This window comes from Perissodus microlepis, chromosome 23, assembly GCF_051167445.1.
Source record: "Perissodus microlepis isolate ML-2025 ecotype Zambia chromosome 23, ASM5116744v1, whole genome shotgun sequence".
Classification (NCBI taxonomy): Eukaryota; Metazoa; Chordata; class Actinopteri; order Cichliformes; family Cichlidae; genus Perissodus; species Perissodus microlepis.
Genome location: NC_140482.1, coordinates 2029693 through 2045000, shown reverse-complemented (window position 1 = coordinate 2045000; position 15308 = coordinate 2029693). Strand labels below are relative to the sequence as shown.

Here is a 15308-nt window from a genome sequence, read left to right as displayed (position 1 = left end):
TGAACAACAGGAAATATTTTTGTTTAATTAATTTAGGTTAGTTAGTTACTGTTCTTACTGTCTTGGAGCAACTATGCCCACAATAATGTCTTCTGTGATTAATAAAGTACTCCAGCTTTGATTGTGATTCTGATCATTCCCGAGTTATTTAAAAGTAGAATGGGAGGCAGAGCCTTCAGCTACCAGGCGCTCATGTATTGAACCATTTGCCTTTTCATCTTAGCTCTTCGATGCCTGACAGGAGTTTTCCTGTAGGCATCACAGAGCTACCAGGTTATTGGCTGGTAGTTGATGGGACCTGTCTTTTCTGAGGATCCTTAGCAATCAGGACTGTTTAGCCTTTACTTAGCCATTCCAGGCGTGTCTTGTCCAATAGCAGCTGGTTCTTTTGTGCTGGTAGATGCTCAGAGTGCAGCGTGCTTCTTTAGCCAGGAGATATGAATCATGTCAGGGCCTGGCTCTGTCCAACTCTACATACTTGAGACTCTTTCTCAGATGTCTACCATGGTGATTGTTATTGGATCCTGTTCAAGGAGGTTGCTGTGACCTGCTCTCAGATCCATTGGCTACTGAGCGTTGTTGTTATATGATGTCTCCTTCTCCCATATGCTCTTCCAATTGCTCTGTCTCCAGCCTTGGTGGGGCTGCTCTCATAGTGCTCCTCTACCACTGAGAATATACCTTAGAAGGTTTATTCTCCTGGCTTCTGTCTCTTGTGTATACCTCTTCTAGTGGCTAGTCAAGGCTGTGGTTCTTTGTTGGCAGTATCCAAGGCCACAAGTATAGGCAGCTTTCTGTACTTCTTAGACATCCCCTTCTACGTCTGCAACTCCAACATTTGGCTAACTGCCCTCCATGCTGCTTTGATTTTGGTCTCTAGTCTCCTTCTCCATCCTTGTGGCTGTTCATCTTGTAGCCAAGCATGTCACTGATCACTGCTGCTGTGGTGTAGATAGGCTGGCTGGTTTTGCTGATGGTCACAGTAGAGATTCTCCATAATGCATCTTTCTATAGACCTTCAGAGTATACTTCATGTAGTCTTGATAAATGGCCAAAGGGGGTCCAGGTTTCCAGCTGCCAGTTGCCAGCTGCTCTAGCACTCAACGCCTCCAATTTGCTAATGCAAGTTAGCCACACTGTCCCATGTAAGGAGGACTCTGATTGGTTAGAGAGAGACACACTGGCTGCCTGGATCTTTCTACAGAACTGTGCAGATAACTTTGCTCTGCTAAGAAGTATCTGTGCTTATACAAATACAGCCTCTGTATTTACACTCTGCCCAACAAAGACATACGTGAAGAATATGAAAGGATTCTGCAGTGAGATAAAGAGCTGAACCTTGTGTGTCTGTGGACAGCCTGACCCCCTGTTGAAGGTAATGTGCTAAACATGGCTAATGCTATTATTACTGCCTTAAAGCTCATGATTAAAATGCTGATTGTAAATACATCAGTCCATATGTTGCCACATAACTATAGTTGTCTCTTCTATCTTTCCTTTTATTACTCTGCCAAGGCAAAGAGTAGAGTCAACACTATTGATGTAAGTTCATTTATTTTAACTACACGAGTGTACAAATTCCTCCTCAGCTGGACATAAATGATCATGAAGGACCATCTTTACCTAATCCAAGCCTCTAGGACTACGTTCAAACTGCAGGTCTTAATGCTCAATTCTGAGTTTTTGAACAAATCCGATTTTTTTGTCTGCTTGTTCACACTACAAATAAAACGTGACAGCAAACGCGCTCTAGTGTGAACGCTCAAAGCGGCCGCATGCACAAAAGAAGACGTCACGCACAGCGCGCTCTGTTTAGACCCAGAGCAAACAGTATTGTTTGACTGATGGCCCTTAATATAAATGTTTCGGACTTTACGTTTCCCAATTTTGCTTTAAGTTATAAAGTTATTTTGTTATTTACATTTGGCCTAATAATGATCCTTATTGCTGTTTTAGAGGAGCGGTGCTTCAAAGGATAGCTGCAGATTTCTGTCAGAATCTGCAGATTATACAGTACAAATAAAATGTTCACGTTTCTCCAACGTTGTCTTCCCAACACTTTCACTGACATCTACGCTGGATGGCCAGGAAGCGTTCGCAATGTCTTCTCCGGCGCTGATAATTGGCGTCTGTCTTGTGTCAGTGACGTAAAAGACGGATTTAGTGCGACGTGACCATCAAACAGCAGTTGCTTTCTAAAACATCAGATATGTATCGGATTCAGAACCACATACGAAAGTGACCCAGATCGGATTTGAAAATATCGGATTTGTGCCGTTCACACTGTCATACCATGATCGGATATGAGTCGCACAGGGTCAAAAAAGTCGGATTTGATGCGCTTTCGCCTGCAGTGTGAACGTAGCCTAATACAGTATGTTCAATCTTATCAGTGAATGCCCAGCATATTGCAATGAGTAGCATTTAACCATTTACTGCACCTACAGTACCTGTATGTAGTCAAATGTGTGGAAAAGATGTAGATAATTGAATTTAGTTATTAATAAACTGTATGCAATGAAAACCAAAACTGAAATTGATTCAGTTTATACATTTCTTCTGTATGCCCTGTAGGGTTTGTACCTATAAAAACTATACAGACATCCATGTTTACAGTGATACAAAGCATTAAAACAGTTTATCTGTATGTACTTTTGCTAATAACAAATCATCTTTATTCTTAATTTATTCTTTATTCTCAAAAACATAAAGTACAAGTCTAATTAGTACCATGAATAAGAAATTTGAGTAGTGAAATGGTTCTAATACCTGGAAATGGATATTCATGTGACAGTGAGCTAATGATAATTCTATTAGAAGTAAAAGAACTGGCACGGCCAGGGCATGCAAGACTACTTAGGGCTGCCAGTTTGTTATTAGAATAGGTGTCACAGATAGAGTGCCCTCACCCATCGGCTCCATCCAAGCTCTGTAGTGCCTGCTGGGTAAGGTAATCTTATTGAGTCAGTGTGAAGTTATGCTAACCTCCCCATGCCACACAGGGTTGATGGTGTTGGATATGATGGAGGAGCGTCTCTCCTGGCCATGGTGGGTAAACTTTGGGAGGCCGCTCCTCTTCCCGGGCTGGATCGACATTTTCAGGTAGGGGTCCGGGTTGAAGAACATCCCTTTCTTTAGGTTCACTGCTCGGAAGTCTGAATTGGAATACTTCATGAGTATTTTTGTATTCATTCTCCAGCACATTTCCACTGACTCATTCATCTCACCTGACAGGGTGAAGCTGACAAGTTTCCGACAGTGCTCATACTCTGACTGCTCCTCCACCTGGCCTTCACCCCTCACCTGATGACAAAAAAAAGAAAAACAAAAAAATGAACATGTTTTCAGCCCTGACTTTAACCAGGAAGACTTAAGTGGGTGGAGTTAAGACTGTTTCTCACATCTCTTCACATGAGAGAGGTTAGTGCCATTCACCCTCACTACAATTACACCTCACTGTTTAAATTCAGTTTATGGCTTACTATCCAAAATATATTATTCTTTTCACAAAGCTCCATGTATTAATGGCTGAATTTATTAGCCATTATTTTATCAGGATGAGTCAGTAAGAGTGAAAAAATAATTTTGTAAGCTCTTGAACTCTTGAACAGTTCCTCCTGTAACCTGGATTTGATTATCCATCCATTTTCTTCCACTTATCCAATTCTGAGTCATGGTGTGGCTGGAGCCTATCCTAGCTGTCTTAGGACAGAGGGTTGGGGTACCCCTGGACCTGTCCAGGGTGTACTAACGCATAGAGACAGACAACCATTCATACTCCAATTCACACCTATGGGCATTATAGAATTACCAATTCACCTAACCCCACTAACTGCATGTCTTTGGACGGTGTGAGGAAGCCCAGAGAGAACCCATCCAAACACAGGGAGAACATGCAAACTCCACAGAGAAAGGCCCTGGCCTCACAGCAAGAAGGTCCTGAGTTTAGTTCCACACTGAACCTTCTTGCTGTGAGGCAACAGTGCTGACTAGGGCTGGGCCATGTCATACTGTTCACGGTAATACCGATATAATGTTGGGCAACAATAAGAAAATGAAATATGGCGATAGAATATGGGTAAAACGCGTGTGCGCAGTGCCTTTGTTTTCATACGCACATGGCGGAAAAAGCATGGCGGTGACGGAGAATGAGAAGGGAGAAAGTGGATCGTTGAATGAAACGGATGAACCAGAACTGGTTTGTAAAAATGCTGCAACTTCAGTGGTGTGGAACTGGTTTGGCTTTCGTCCGTCAGATACACAACAAAGCACTATTATAGCGGGCCGTCGTTATTACCGTGTTGTTTGGAAAATACGGCACACTTAAAATCAATCCTTTGATTTTTCTGAAAGTCGACAGAGCCCCTTATAATCCCGTGTCCTTATGTATGAACTCTGGTTGTGTTTACTGACCTCGAAACGATTTTATGTACACGGCGCTCGAAAATCTGTCAAATGTTTTAGTACGACTTTGCTAAGCTACGAAGCCGCACCGCTTGATGGACTGTCGGAGCATTACAGCTGTCGTAGGCGGAGCCTTGCGGAGTGATACGTGCTGTGCTTCAACATAATATTACCGTATTGTGTGTGTTTAACCTCTTTTTAAGTTTTGTGGATATTATACATGGTTATGCTGAGGATATGTCGGCCAGTTTCCACTGGAAATGCCTTTTGGTTAAACTGTCAGACAGGAATTTGCATTTGCACTGTTAAAGGTTTTATATAACTTTAATGCACATAAAAAAAACAGCTGCTTGTTTAAGTGAAAATACATTGATGGGTTTTTTGCACTAATAAAGTTGTGGAGTTGTAAAGTATTTTGTCTCGTGTCAATTATATCGTTATTGCAAATTTTCAAATGTATATCGTGATAAATATTTTTGGTCACATCGCCCTGCTCTAGTGCTGACCACTGTGAGATTGCAGAACACTGGTCAACTGTTCTGCAGGTCAAGTTAAAGGCAATGTCCGACATCACAAAGGAAAGTCCTACAACACAAAGCACACTGTCCTTTTTTAGTCACTAGTGACTAAAAGATTCTCATTAGCACGTTTCCACGCACTGAGCACATACTGCTTTGCCTTTACAGTATGGCCCAGATAAACCTCAAATTCACACTGTACAAGATCTATCGTAAAACATTGTTAGATCCCAGGAGGTCTGGACTCCATCTACATTAAACTTTTCTATAGCATTGAAGGTCTCAGTGAGCACCATGGCCTCTAACATCTGCAAGTGAGCTCGTCCCTCGGCTAACGTGAGCAATCAGGGTAGAAGTGCCTTAGTCAGGAAGCTGAGTGTTAGGGTTCCTGGGTCGTCCACCCAGTGTTTGTGTTTTTGGTTCTTTGAGTCTTGTTAATTTATTTGGTTATCTGTGTATTTTATATTTCTTTTCCCAGTATGATTTTACTCCTGAGTTTATTCTCTATTTCTAGTCTTGGTTTGCCTTTGTGATTCCTCCCCTGTTAGGTCAGTCTTGTCTCCATGTGCATCTGTCTGTTCCCTTAGTCAGTCTGTGTCTCTGCGTACTTCCTGTTTTACTTTGATAGTCTCCCGTCGGTGTGCGTCAGGTTCTGTTTTGCTCTCCCCGGTCTCATCTGTTTAATTAGGGTCAGCTGTGTTTCCTTTCTGGTTCTTGTTCCCTTATTTAACCCTTGTATTTATTGTCTGTTTTCCTCTGCTCAGTGTTGTGTGTTTAAAGGTTATCTTATCTTATCTTCTAGTTTAGTTTCTAGCGTTCCCCAGTTTATTTCCTGTATTGACTCATGCCAGCAATAAAGCTGAGGTTTTTGAGTTTATGTTCACTGCTGGAGTCTGCATTTGGGTCCTCCATTCCTGCCTGCCGCACACAGACCATGACACGAAAAACCTGACAGTTGGCACTCTGACAGTGCTCCGGCGCTGCTCTGAGGATAACCTTCCAATGAGACAACCATTTCTGCAACAATTACGCCTGTCTGGCCTGACAAAAGCCACTCCTCAGTAAAAGGCACACAACAGCCTGCCTGGAGTTTACCAAAAGGCACCTGCCAGGCAACCTATCAGATAATGACAAAACAAAATTCTCCAGTCAGATGAAACAAAGATTTAAGTCTTTGAGGGTCATGTCTGGAGCACTGCTCATCACCTGGCCAATACAATCCCTAAAGTGAAGCATGGGGGTGGTAGCATCATCCTTTAGGATGGGTACTCTGGCTAGTCTTCCCAGTTCCTGAGGAAAAAAATGAATCTAGAAACACAGAGACATCTTTGATCACGTTTTAAGCTGAGTTCAAGGTTATATTTATTGACTGTCCGGATTCTTGTGTATTGGTTTGGATAACTGTGTCCACCTTTTGCTGTTCTGGCTTGGCTGGTAGGTACTGGACCTTCTGTTCTGGTCATGCTTCACCTTTTCAGGTGAAGATGGCTATTAGAGTCCTCTACTATAACTGAGTCGGCTGGGTCCATGATCAACCCAATATCACGGCAAAGGATGTTATAGACACGCCAGTCCACTGTGTCCATTTCATGTTTTAGAAAGGTAAAACATGAAATGGACACAGTGGAGGGGAGTTGCCATGATGGTCACATTCTTTTGTCAGGCAGCAATTGGACCCAAAATAAAGGACTTTAAACCACACAAAAACCACAAAAACTAAAATTTCAGTTTCATTGTTGAGTTCTTACAAAATACTAAATAAAACACACCACATGGAGGGAGCCAGCGGAAGAAAGTGGCATTGAATAGACTGTGACAACACAGGATAACGGGTGGGAACACAGTTTGTTAATAATAATAAACGTTATTTATAAAGCACACTTAAAAACCAAGGGTGTGCCAAGGTGCTTAACAAATAACATAGAGAATAGAAGGAGGATAATAGAAATAGGACCAAAGCAAGTACTAAGTATGCAAGCAGGTAGCTGTCACTGATACACAGGAAAGCAACAGGTACAGAGCAAACAAGAATTTAAATGAGCATAAAAGTGCATAATATAAAATCATAAAAGAAATATTAACTAGAGGGAAAGGCAAGATTGAATAAGTGGGTTTTTAGTCGTGATTTGAACAGTGCAATGGAATCAGATGCACGGAGGTCGAGAGGAAGGGTATTCCACAGTCCCGGGGCAGCCAGAGCAAACGCACGGTCACTCCGGGACTTCAGCCGAGATCTGGGTTGGGTCAGAAGTAGTTGAGTGGCAGATCTGAGTGTTCTAGCAGGAGTATGTGGCCTGAGAAGTTCACTAAGATAACTTGGCGCTAATTTATTAATAGTTTTGAATGTAAGGAGTAATATTTTAAATTGAATACGGTACTTTATGGGCAGCCAATGCAAGCCAGCTAGAACAGGAGTAATAGGGCAAAATTTCCTGGTACCAGTCAAGAGGCGGGCTGCTGCATTTTGGATTGTTTGCAGTCTAAGAAGAAGAGAAGAGGGAAGACGGTAGTACAAGGAGTTACAATAATCCAACCTGGAGGTCACAAAAGCGTGAATAAGCTTCTCCAGGTCCTCATGCAGAACATAATGAGATAAGACGTAGTTGGTGGAAGCTAGATCTCACTACAGCAGACACTTGCTTATCGAGTTTGAGCGAGCTATCCAGCAGTACACCCAAGTTACTGACATAGTCACAGGAAGAGCTAGCAAAAGAACCCAGGGCAGCACCGAGTTGGGCACGAGGGATTTTACTGTTGAACACCACAATCTCAGTCTTCTTATCATTTAAAACAAGAGAATTACTCAGGAACCATTCTTTGACCTCCCGCATGCATTCTTGAAAGTAGTGCAGGGACACAGCAAGGTCGTCAGTAAGGTCAAAATAGATCTGTATGTCATCGGCGTAACAGTGGAAGGCGATGTTGTATTTTTCAAAGATTGCGCCTAGAGGGAGCAAATACAACGAGAAAAGAATAGGGCCTAAAACTGATCCTTGAGGCACACCACAACAGACCGGAGCGGAGGAAGAGGAGAAGGTGCCTAAGTTAACTGATAAGTCGAGGGCAGTGCCTCTAATACCCACAGTGTGCTCAAGTCTTAGTAATAAAATGTTATGGTCCACCATATCAAAGGCCGAAGAGAGGTCCAGTAAAACTAGGTTTATATTGTTGAATTGTCATTTATGCTTAGAAACATATACTCATATATGCTTTGATTTTTATAATCGATTGCATAATGATAGAGGTCTGATCCTTAGTAGTCTGCAAAGACTGTGTGCCTTTCAGAGTGTTCTGGCATGCACACACATCCTAAGGTCATGAGAGAGGTCGTACCTTCTCTTACTGTTTTATGGTACGGTAAATACATCTATGTCTGTTTAGGTATAAGTGTCTTTTGTTGACCAGCAGTGACATGTTTAGCCGCATGTTCTCCTTAAATTGCTGGCTGTCTGAGTGGTGTCCCAGAAACGATGTGGGCTTCATAGATAATTGGCAAACCTTCTGGAGGAAACCTGGTCTTGTTAGGAGAGACGGCATCCATCCCACTTTGGATGGAGCAGCTCTCATTTCTAGAAATATGGACAAATTTATTAAACCCCCCAAAATATGACTATCCAGAGTTGGGACCAGGAAGCAGAGTTGCAGTCTTACACGCCTCTCTGCAGCTTCTCTCCTCCTGCTACCCCCCCAAAAACCCATCTCCATAGAGACTGTGTCAGCTTCCAAAAAGACAAAAAACAAACTAAAAACCAGCAACAAACAACTTAAACATAAACAATCAAAAAGAAAGAACAATACAGTATCCACATCTGAACCAAAGAGTAAAACAGTGAAATGTGGATTATTAAATATTAGGTCTCTCTCCTCCAAGTCTCTGTTAGTACATGACTTAATGATTGATGAACAAATTGATTTACTCTGCCTTACAGAAACCTGGTTGCAGCAGGATGATTATGTTAGTTTAAATGAATCAACACCCCCGAGTCATTCTAACTACCAGAAACCTCGAAGCACAGGCCGAGGGGGCGGTGTGGCAGCAATTTTTCACACCAGCCTATTAATTAATGAAAGACCAAGACAGACTTTTAATTCATTTGAAAGCCTGATGCTTAACATTGTCCACCCCAGCTGTGAAACTCAGAAACCAGTCTTACTTGTTATCATCTATCGTCCACCTGGGCCTTACACAGAGTTTCTGTCTGATTTCTCAGACTTTATATCTAATTTAGTTCTGAGCTCAAATAAAATAATTATTGTGGGTGATTTTAACATCCATGTAGATGCTAAAAATGACAGCCTCAACATGGCATTTAGTCTGTTATTAGACTCAATTGGCTTCTCTCAAAATGTAAAAGAACCCACCCACCACTTTAATCACACTCTAGATCTTGTTTTAACATATGGCATAGAAACTGAACATTTAACAGTGTTTCCTGAAAACCCTCTCCTGTCTGAACATTTCCTGATAACATTTACATTTACAATAATTGATTACACAGCGGTGGAGAGTAGATTTTATCAAAGTAGATGTCTTTCTGAAAGCGCTGTAACTAAGTTTAAGAATATAATCCACCCACTGTTATCATCTTCAATGCCCTGTACCAACACAGAGCAGAGCAGCTATCTGAACGCTACCCCAACAGAGGTCGATTATCTTGTTAATAATTTCACCTCCTCACTACGTACGACTCTGGATACTGTAGCTCCAGTGAAAACTAAAGTCTCTAATCAGAAGTACCTGACTCCGTGGTATAATTCTCAAACACGTACCCTAAAGCAGATGACTCGTAATCTGGAGAGGAAATGGCGTGTCACAAATTTAGAGGATCATCATTTAGCCTGGAGAAATAGTTTGCTGCTTTATAAGAAAGCCCTCCGCAAAGCCAGAACATCTTACTATTCATCACTGATTGAAGAAAATAAGAACAACCCCAGGTTTCTCTTCAGCTCTGTAGCCAGGCTGACAAACAGTCAGAGCTCTGTTGAGCCAACCATCCCTTTAACATTAACTAGTAATGACTTCATGAACTTCTTCACAAATAAAATTTTTATCATTAGAGAAAAAATTACCAGTAATCATCCCACAGATGTAATATTATCTACAGCTACTCTTAGTGCCATTGATGTTAAGTTAGACTCTTTTTCTCCAATTGATCTTTCTGAGTTAACTTCAATAATTACTTCCTCCAAACCATCAACGTGTCTTTTAGACCCCATTCCTACAAAACTGCTCAAAGAAGTCCTGCCATTGATTAATTCTTCGATCTTAAATATGATCAACCTATCTCTAATGGTCGGCTATGTACCACAGGCCTTCAAGCTGGCTGTGGTTAAACCTTTACTCAAAAAGCCATCTCTAGACCCAGCAGTCTTAGCTAATTATAGGCCAATCTCCAACCTTCCTTTCATATCAAAAATCCTTGAAAGAGTAGTTGTCAAACAGCTAACAGATCATCTGCAGAGGAATGGTTTATTTGAAGAGTTTCAGTCAGGTTTCAGAGCTCATCACAGCACAGAAACAGCTTTAGTGAAGGTTACAAATGATCTTCTTATGGCCTCTGACAGTGGACTCATCTCTGTGCTTGTCCTGCTAGACCTCAGTGCAGCGTTCGATACTGTTGACCATAATATCCTATTAGAGCGATTAGAACATGCTGTAGGTATTACAGGTACTGCACTGCAGTGGTTTGTATCATATCTATCTAATAGACTCCAATTTGTGCATGTAAATGGAGAGTCCTCTTCACACACTGAGGTTAATTATGGAGTTCCACAGGGTTCAGTGCTAGGACCAATTCTGTTTACATTATACATGCTTCCCTTAGGCAGCATCATTAGAAGACATAGCATACATTTTCACTGCTATGCAGATGACACCCAGCTCTATCTGTCCATGAAGCCAGATAACACACACCAATTAGTTAAACTGCAGGAATGTCTTAAAGACATAAAGACCTGGATGGCCGCTAACTTTCTGCTTCTTAATTCAGATAAAACTGAGGTTATTGTACTCGGCCCTGAAAATCTTAGAAATATGGTATCTAACCAGATTCATACTCTGGATGGCATTACCTTGGCCTCCAGTAACGCTGTGAGGAACCTTGGAGTCATTTTTGACCAGGACATGTCCTTCAACGCACATATTAAACAAATATGTAAGACTGCTTTCTTCCATTTGCGCAACATCTCTAAAATTAGAAATATCCTGTCTCAGAGTGACGCTGAAAAACTAGTTCATGCATTTATTACTTCCAGGCTGGACGACTGTAATTCATTATTATCAGGATGTCCAAAAAACTCACTGAAAAGCCTTCAGCTAATCCAAAATGCTGCAGCAAGAGTACTGACAGGGACTAGAAGGAGAGAGCATATTTCTCCTGTTTTGGCTTCCCTTCATTGGCTTCCTGTTAAATCCAGAATTGAATTCAAAATCCTGCTCCTCACATACAAGGTCTTAAATAATCAGGCCCCATCTTATCTTAATGACCTTGTAGTACCATATCACCCTATTAGAGCACTTCGCTCTCGCTCTGCAGGCCTACTTGTTGTTCCTAGAGTATTTAAAAGTAGAATGGGAGGCAGAGCCTTCAGTTTTCAGGCCCCTCTTCTGTGGAACCAGCTTCCAGTTTGGATTCGGGAGACAGACACTATCTCTACTTTTAAGATTAGGCTTAAAACTTTCCTTTTTGCTAAAGCATATAGTTAGGGCTGGACCAGGTGACCCTGAATCCTCCCTTAGTTATGCTGCAATAGACGTAGGCTGCCGGGGGATTCCCAAGATGCATTGAGTTTTTCCTTTCCAGTCACCTTTCTCACTCACTATGTATTAATAGACCTCTCTGCATTGAATCATATCTGTTATTAACCTCTGTCTCTCTTCCACAGCATGTCTTTTATCCTGTCTTCCTTCTCTCACCCCAACCGGTCGCAGCAGATGGCCGCCCCTCCCTGAGCCTGGTTCTGCCGGAGGTTTCTTCCTGTTAAAAGGGAGTTTTTCCTTCCCACTGTCGCCAAAGTGCTTGCTCATAGGGGGTCATATGATTGTTGGGTTTTTCTCTGTATCTATGAAGCGCCTTGAGGCGACTTTTGTTGTGATTTGGCGCTATATAAATAAAATTGAATTGAATTGAATTTTGTTTAGATGAACTGCTGGACTTCCAGGCAGATCTAGGGGAGTCATTCACGGGGTCACATGCTTTTTGCCATTGTAGCAGATCCATCTGCTTCCGCTTATCCTTTTCAGGGTCGCGGGGGGGCGCTGGAGCCTATCCCAGCGGTCATAGAGCGAAAGGCGGGGTACACCCTGGACAGGTCGCCAGTCTGTCGCAGGACTAACACACAGAGACAGACAACCATTCACTCCCGCATTCACACCTATGGGCAATTTGGATTACTCAACTGGGAGGAAGCCGGAGTACCCGGAGGGAACCCACGCAAACTCCACACAGAAAGACCCCGGCCTGATGGTGGAACTGAACTCAGGACCTTCTTGCTGTGCGGCAGCAGTGCTAACCACCGTGCTGTAGTAGAATTGTCTCTAAATGTTCCAGCAATAGGCCTGTGCGAGACAGACCTATCACAGTTCTAGGTTAACCGATCACTCTGGGGGATGGTAACAACTCAGTTTTCCTTTAATATAGCTGGTGTGTTTTTCTTTCATTTTATGGAAGAGATCGGCATAGTGTGATGTAGGAGTGCGTTTAAGTTTTAAGGAGTTTGTAGAGCTGAGCTGCCTTTTATTTTGAAAGGTTTTCTCATGTCTGATATATTAGACGGCCAAGTAAAAGCCTGTATTTTGGTCCAGTTTTGGCTTGTCCTCACTGTGGCGCTGATTTAAACTCCTTTATTTATTGTCAGATATAAAACATATACATTTGTAACAAATCGCAGCTGCTTGGGCCCACACCTGGACAGAGGATAAAACAATCACTGGGAGAAGAGAAGGTGGGACACACAGACAACTATACATACTGGTACTGCAGGATTCTTGACGGTGATACAAGGTGTTGTTGCTCTTAATGCTCCACTTATACCATGATAATATTTAAAGCAGATCTTTGTCTCGGCTGTGAAGAGAGAAAACACAACACTCTACCTTTATGATCATAATTCCATATATTAAAAAACATTTTCATAAGAGTTATGTAACTTGGTAAAACAACAGAAAGCATTGATTCCAAAATCAGTGAACAACTTATTTAAATAAAATTGAAACATAAATCTGTTACTACATTATATTACACACTGTGCAAAAGTCTTGAGTTACCCCTCACCATTCTTTATAATTTGCTAGAAAAATGGGAAACGTAGTGATTTATTGAAAGACATGCAAACACACATGGAAATACAGCTTGTAAAGCAAAAAAAAGTCTGTACAATTTTCAATGTAAGTCAGTATTTTGTATGAGCACGCTGAACAATCTCAGACAAGCATCTTTGTCATTTCTTTAAGCAGTCTTCACAGATAGCTCTCCAGGCTCGGTGAAAGATATTCCAATGCTCTTCTTTGGATGTTGCAGATCAAAATCTGACCATACTTTTCTGTGCTTATAATGCCATCAATTCTGACAAGATCCCTAACAGCACTGGCTGAAATTGTTCAGATGCCAGAAGAGAACGGATGTTGTCGCGACCTCCTGAAAATACTTTTAGGATTTAATCCACCATATGAACTACTGGTCAAACACCTTCTCATTTAATGTTTTTTCTTTATTTTCATAACGATTTACATTGTAGATTCTAACTGAAGGCATCAAAACTATGAATGAACACATATGGAATTGAATTATTCCAGGGTTTACCTTCCAATATAAAGCGCCTTGAGGCAACTGTTGTTGTGATTTGGAGCTATATAAATAAAATTGGATTGAACTGAATTGAATTATGTATATCTGCTACTGGAACTCTGTGTGGCATTTAAATGGACTCTAATCTGAGGTGCTGTTAACTTGCGATTTCTAAGGCTGGTGACTCGTCAGCAGCAGAGGGGACTCTTGGTTTTCCTTTCCTGAGGCGGTCCTCATGTGAGCCATAGCACTTGATGGTTTTTGCAACTGCACTTGGGGACACATTCAAAGTTTTAGCAAGATCTGAAAACTGCTGTTCACAAACGCTGTCCATCTAATCTGACTGAGCTGGAGCTGTTTTGTAAAGAAGAATGGGCAAAGATTTCAGTCTGTAGATGTGCAAAGCTGGTAGAGACAGACCCTAAAAGACTGGCAGCTGGAACTGCAGCAAAAGGTGGTTCTACAAAGTATTGACTCAGGGGGACTGAATAATTACACACACCCCACTTTGCAGTTATTTATTTGTAACAAATGTTTGGAATCATGTCTGATTTTCGTTCCACTTCTCACGTGTGCACCACTTTGTGTTGGTCTTTCACCTGGAATTCCAATAAAACTGATTCATGTTTGTGGCTGTAATGTGACAAAATGTGGGAAAGTTCAAGGGGGCCGAATACTTTTGCAAACCACTGTAGTTTTACTAGTGTTGTGAAACTGGCTCTAGATTTCAATATGCTAGATTTTAAAATGATTTTAAAATAAAACTATTTAAAAGCTAAGTATTTGAAGCTAAAAATAACAGCAATTATATACTGTATGTTTAAATTTTGGATCAAGTTAAAATAAAATAATTATTTTTTTAAATACAAATAGAAATTTGATCATTTGAGACTGGAGTAAACCAGGTCTTTAAATCTGTCCCACATTACTAATTCAAGTTTATTTTGATGGTAAGAAAGACCAGTGAAAATTGAACCTTCAATAATTTGTGAGATATTCATATATAAACATCACCTCAAATTTCAATGTGCAACAAAATGGCCTGAAATGAATATCTATGTATCTTGAAACATATTTAATACATGAAGCTAAAATTTCACAGTAACCACGATATATGTTCAAACTTTGTACCATAACATTTCATGCAAACCAGACCTGAGATGGAGTCACCCACTGATATAACCTTGTTGTCCTTTGCATCTCCAACTCAGAAACGGAGACTGAGACTTTAATGCACTTGTTCAAGCCCTGCACAGACCCCAGTGAAGCCTGGCCTCCACAGCAATAATATCATTAGGTTTGTATCACCAAACTCAACAAAGCTATGCAGCATTAACGGGAAGTATTCATCGCATAAATAAAGGATCATTTGTAATTAACAAGAACACAAGACACTCACGCTCCATAAAATAGGGTCCCGGCTCCAGTCTCCACACAATCTGTCCTCTCTGGGTGCCGTTCACACCGCGGTTCTTGGATTCCCACACATTGGCCACACAGGTCTCATCTGTGAAACATTTATATGTAAATATACATAAATATGTTTAAGTAAATATACATTTCTAAATGTGTTCTTTACCTGTGCACAGATGCTTACAGA

At 41.2% G+C, this 15308-nt stretch overlaps 1 protein-coding gene across 1 annotated transcript in view; it reads right to left on the bottom strand.

Annotated features, from left to right (window-relative positions):
- The window catches only part of hecw2b (HECT, C2 and WW domain containing E3 ubiquitin protein ligase 2b), a 71878-nt gene that overhangs the window by 42195 nt on the left and 14375 nt on the right, over positions 1 to 15308 (bottom strand). The window contains exons 3-6 of the mRNA XM_084922591.1: positions 15108 to 15215; positions 12894 to 12988; positions 3228 to 3303; positions 2986 to 3155 (exon numbers count right to left, since the gene is read on the bottom strand). Coding sequence (XP_084778717.1) covers positions 2986 to 3155; positions 3228 to 3303; positions 12894 to 12988; positions 15108 to 15215 — 449 coding nt within the window. The remainder of the gene's footprint in view (positions 1 to 2985; positions 3156 to 3227; positions 3304 to 12893; positions 12989 to 15107; positions 15216 to 15308) is intronic.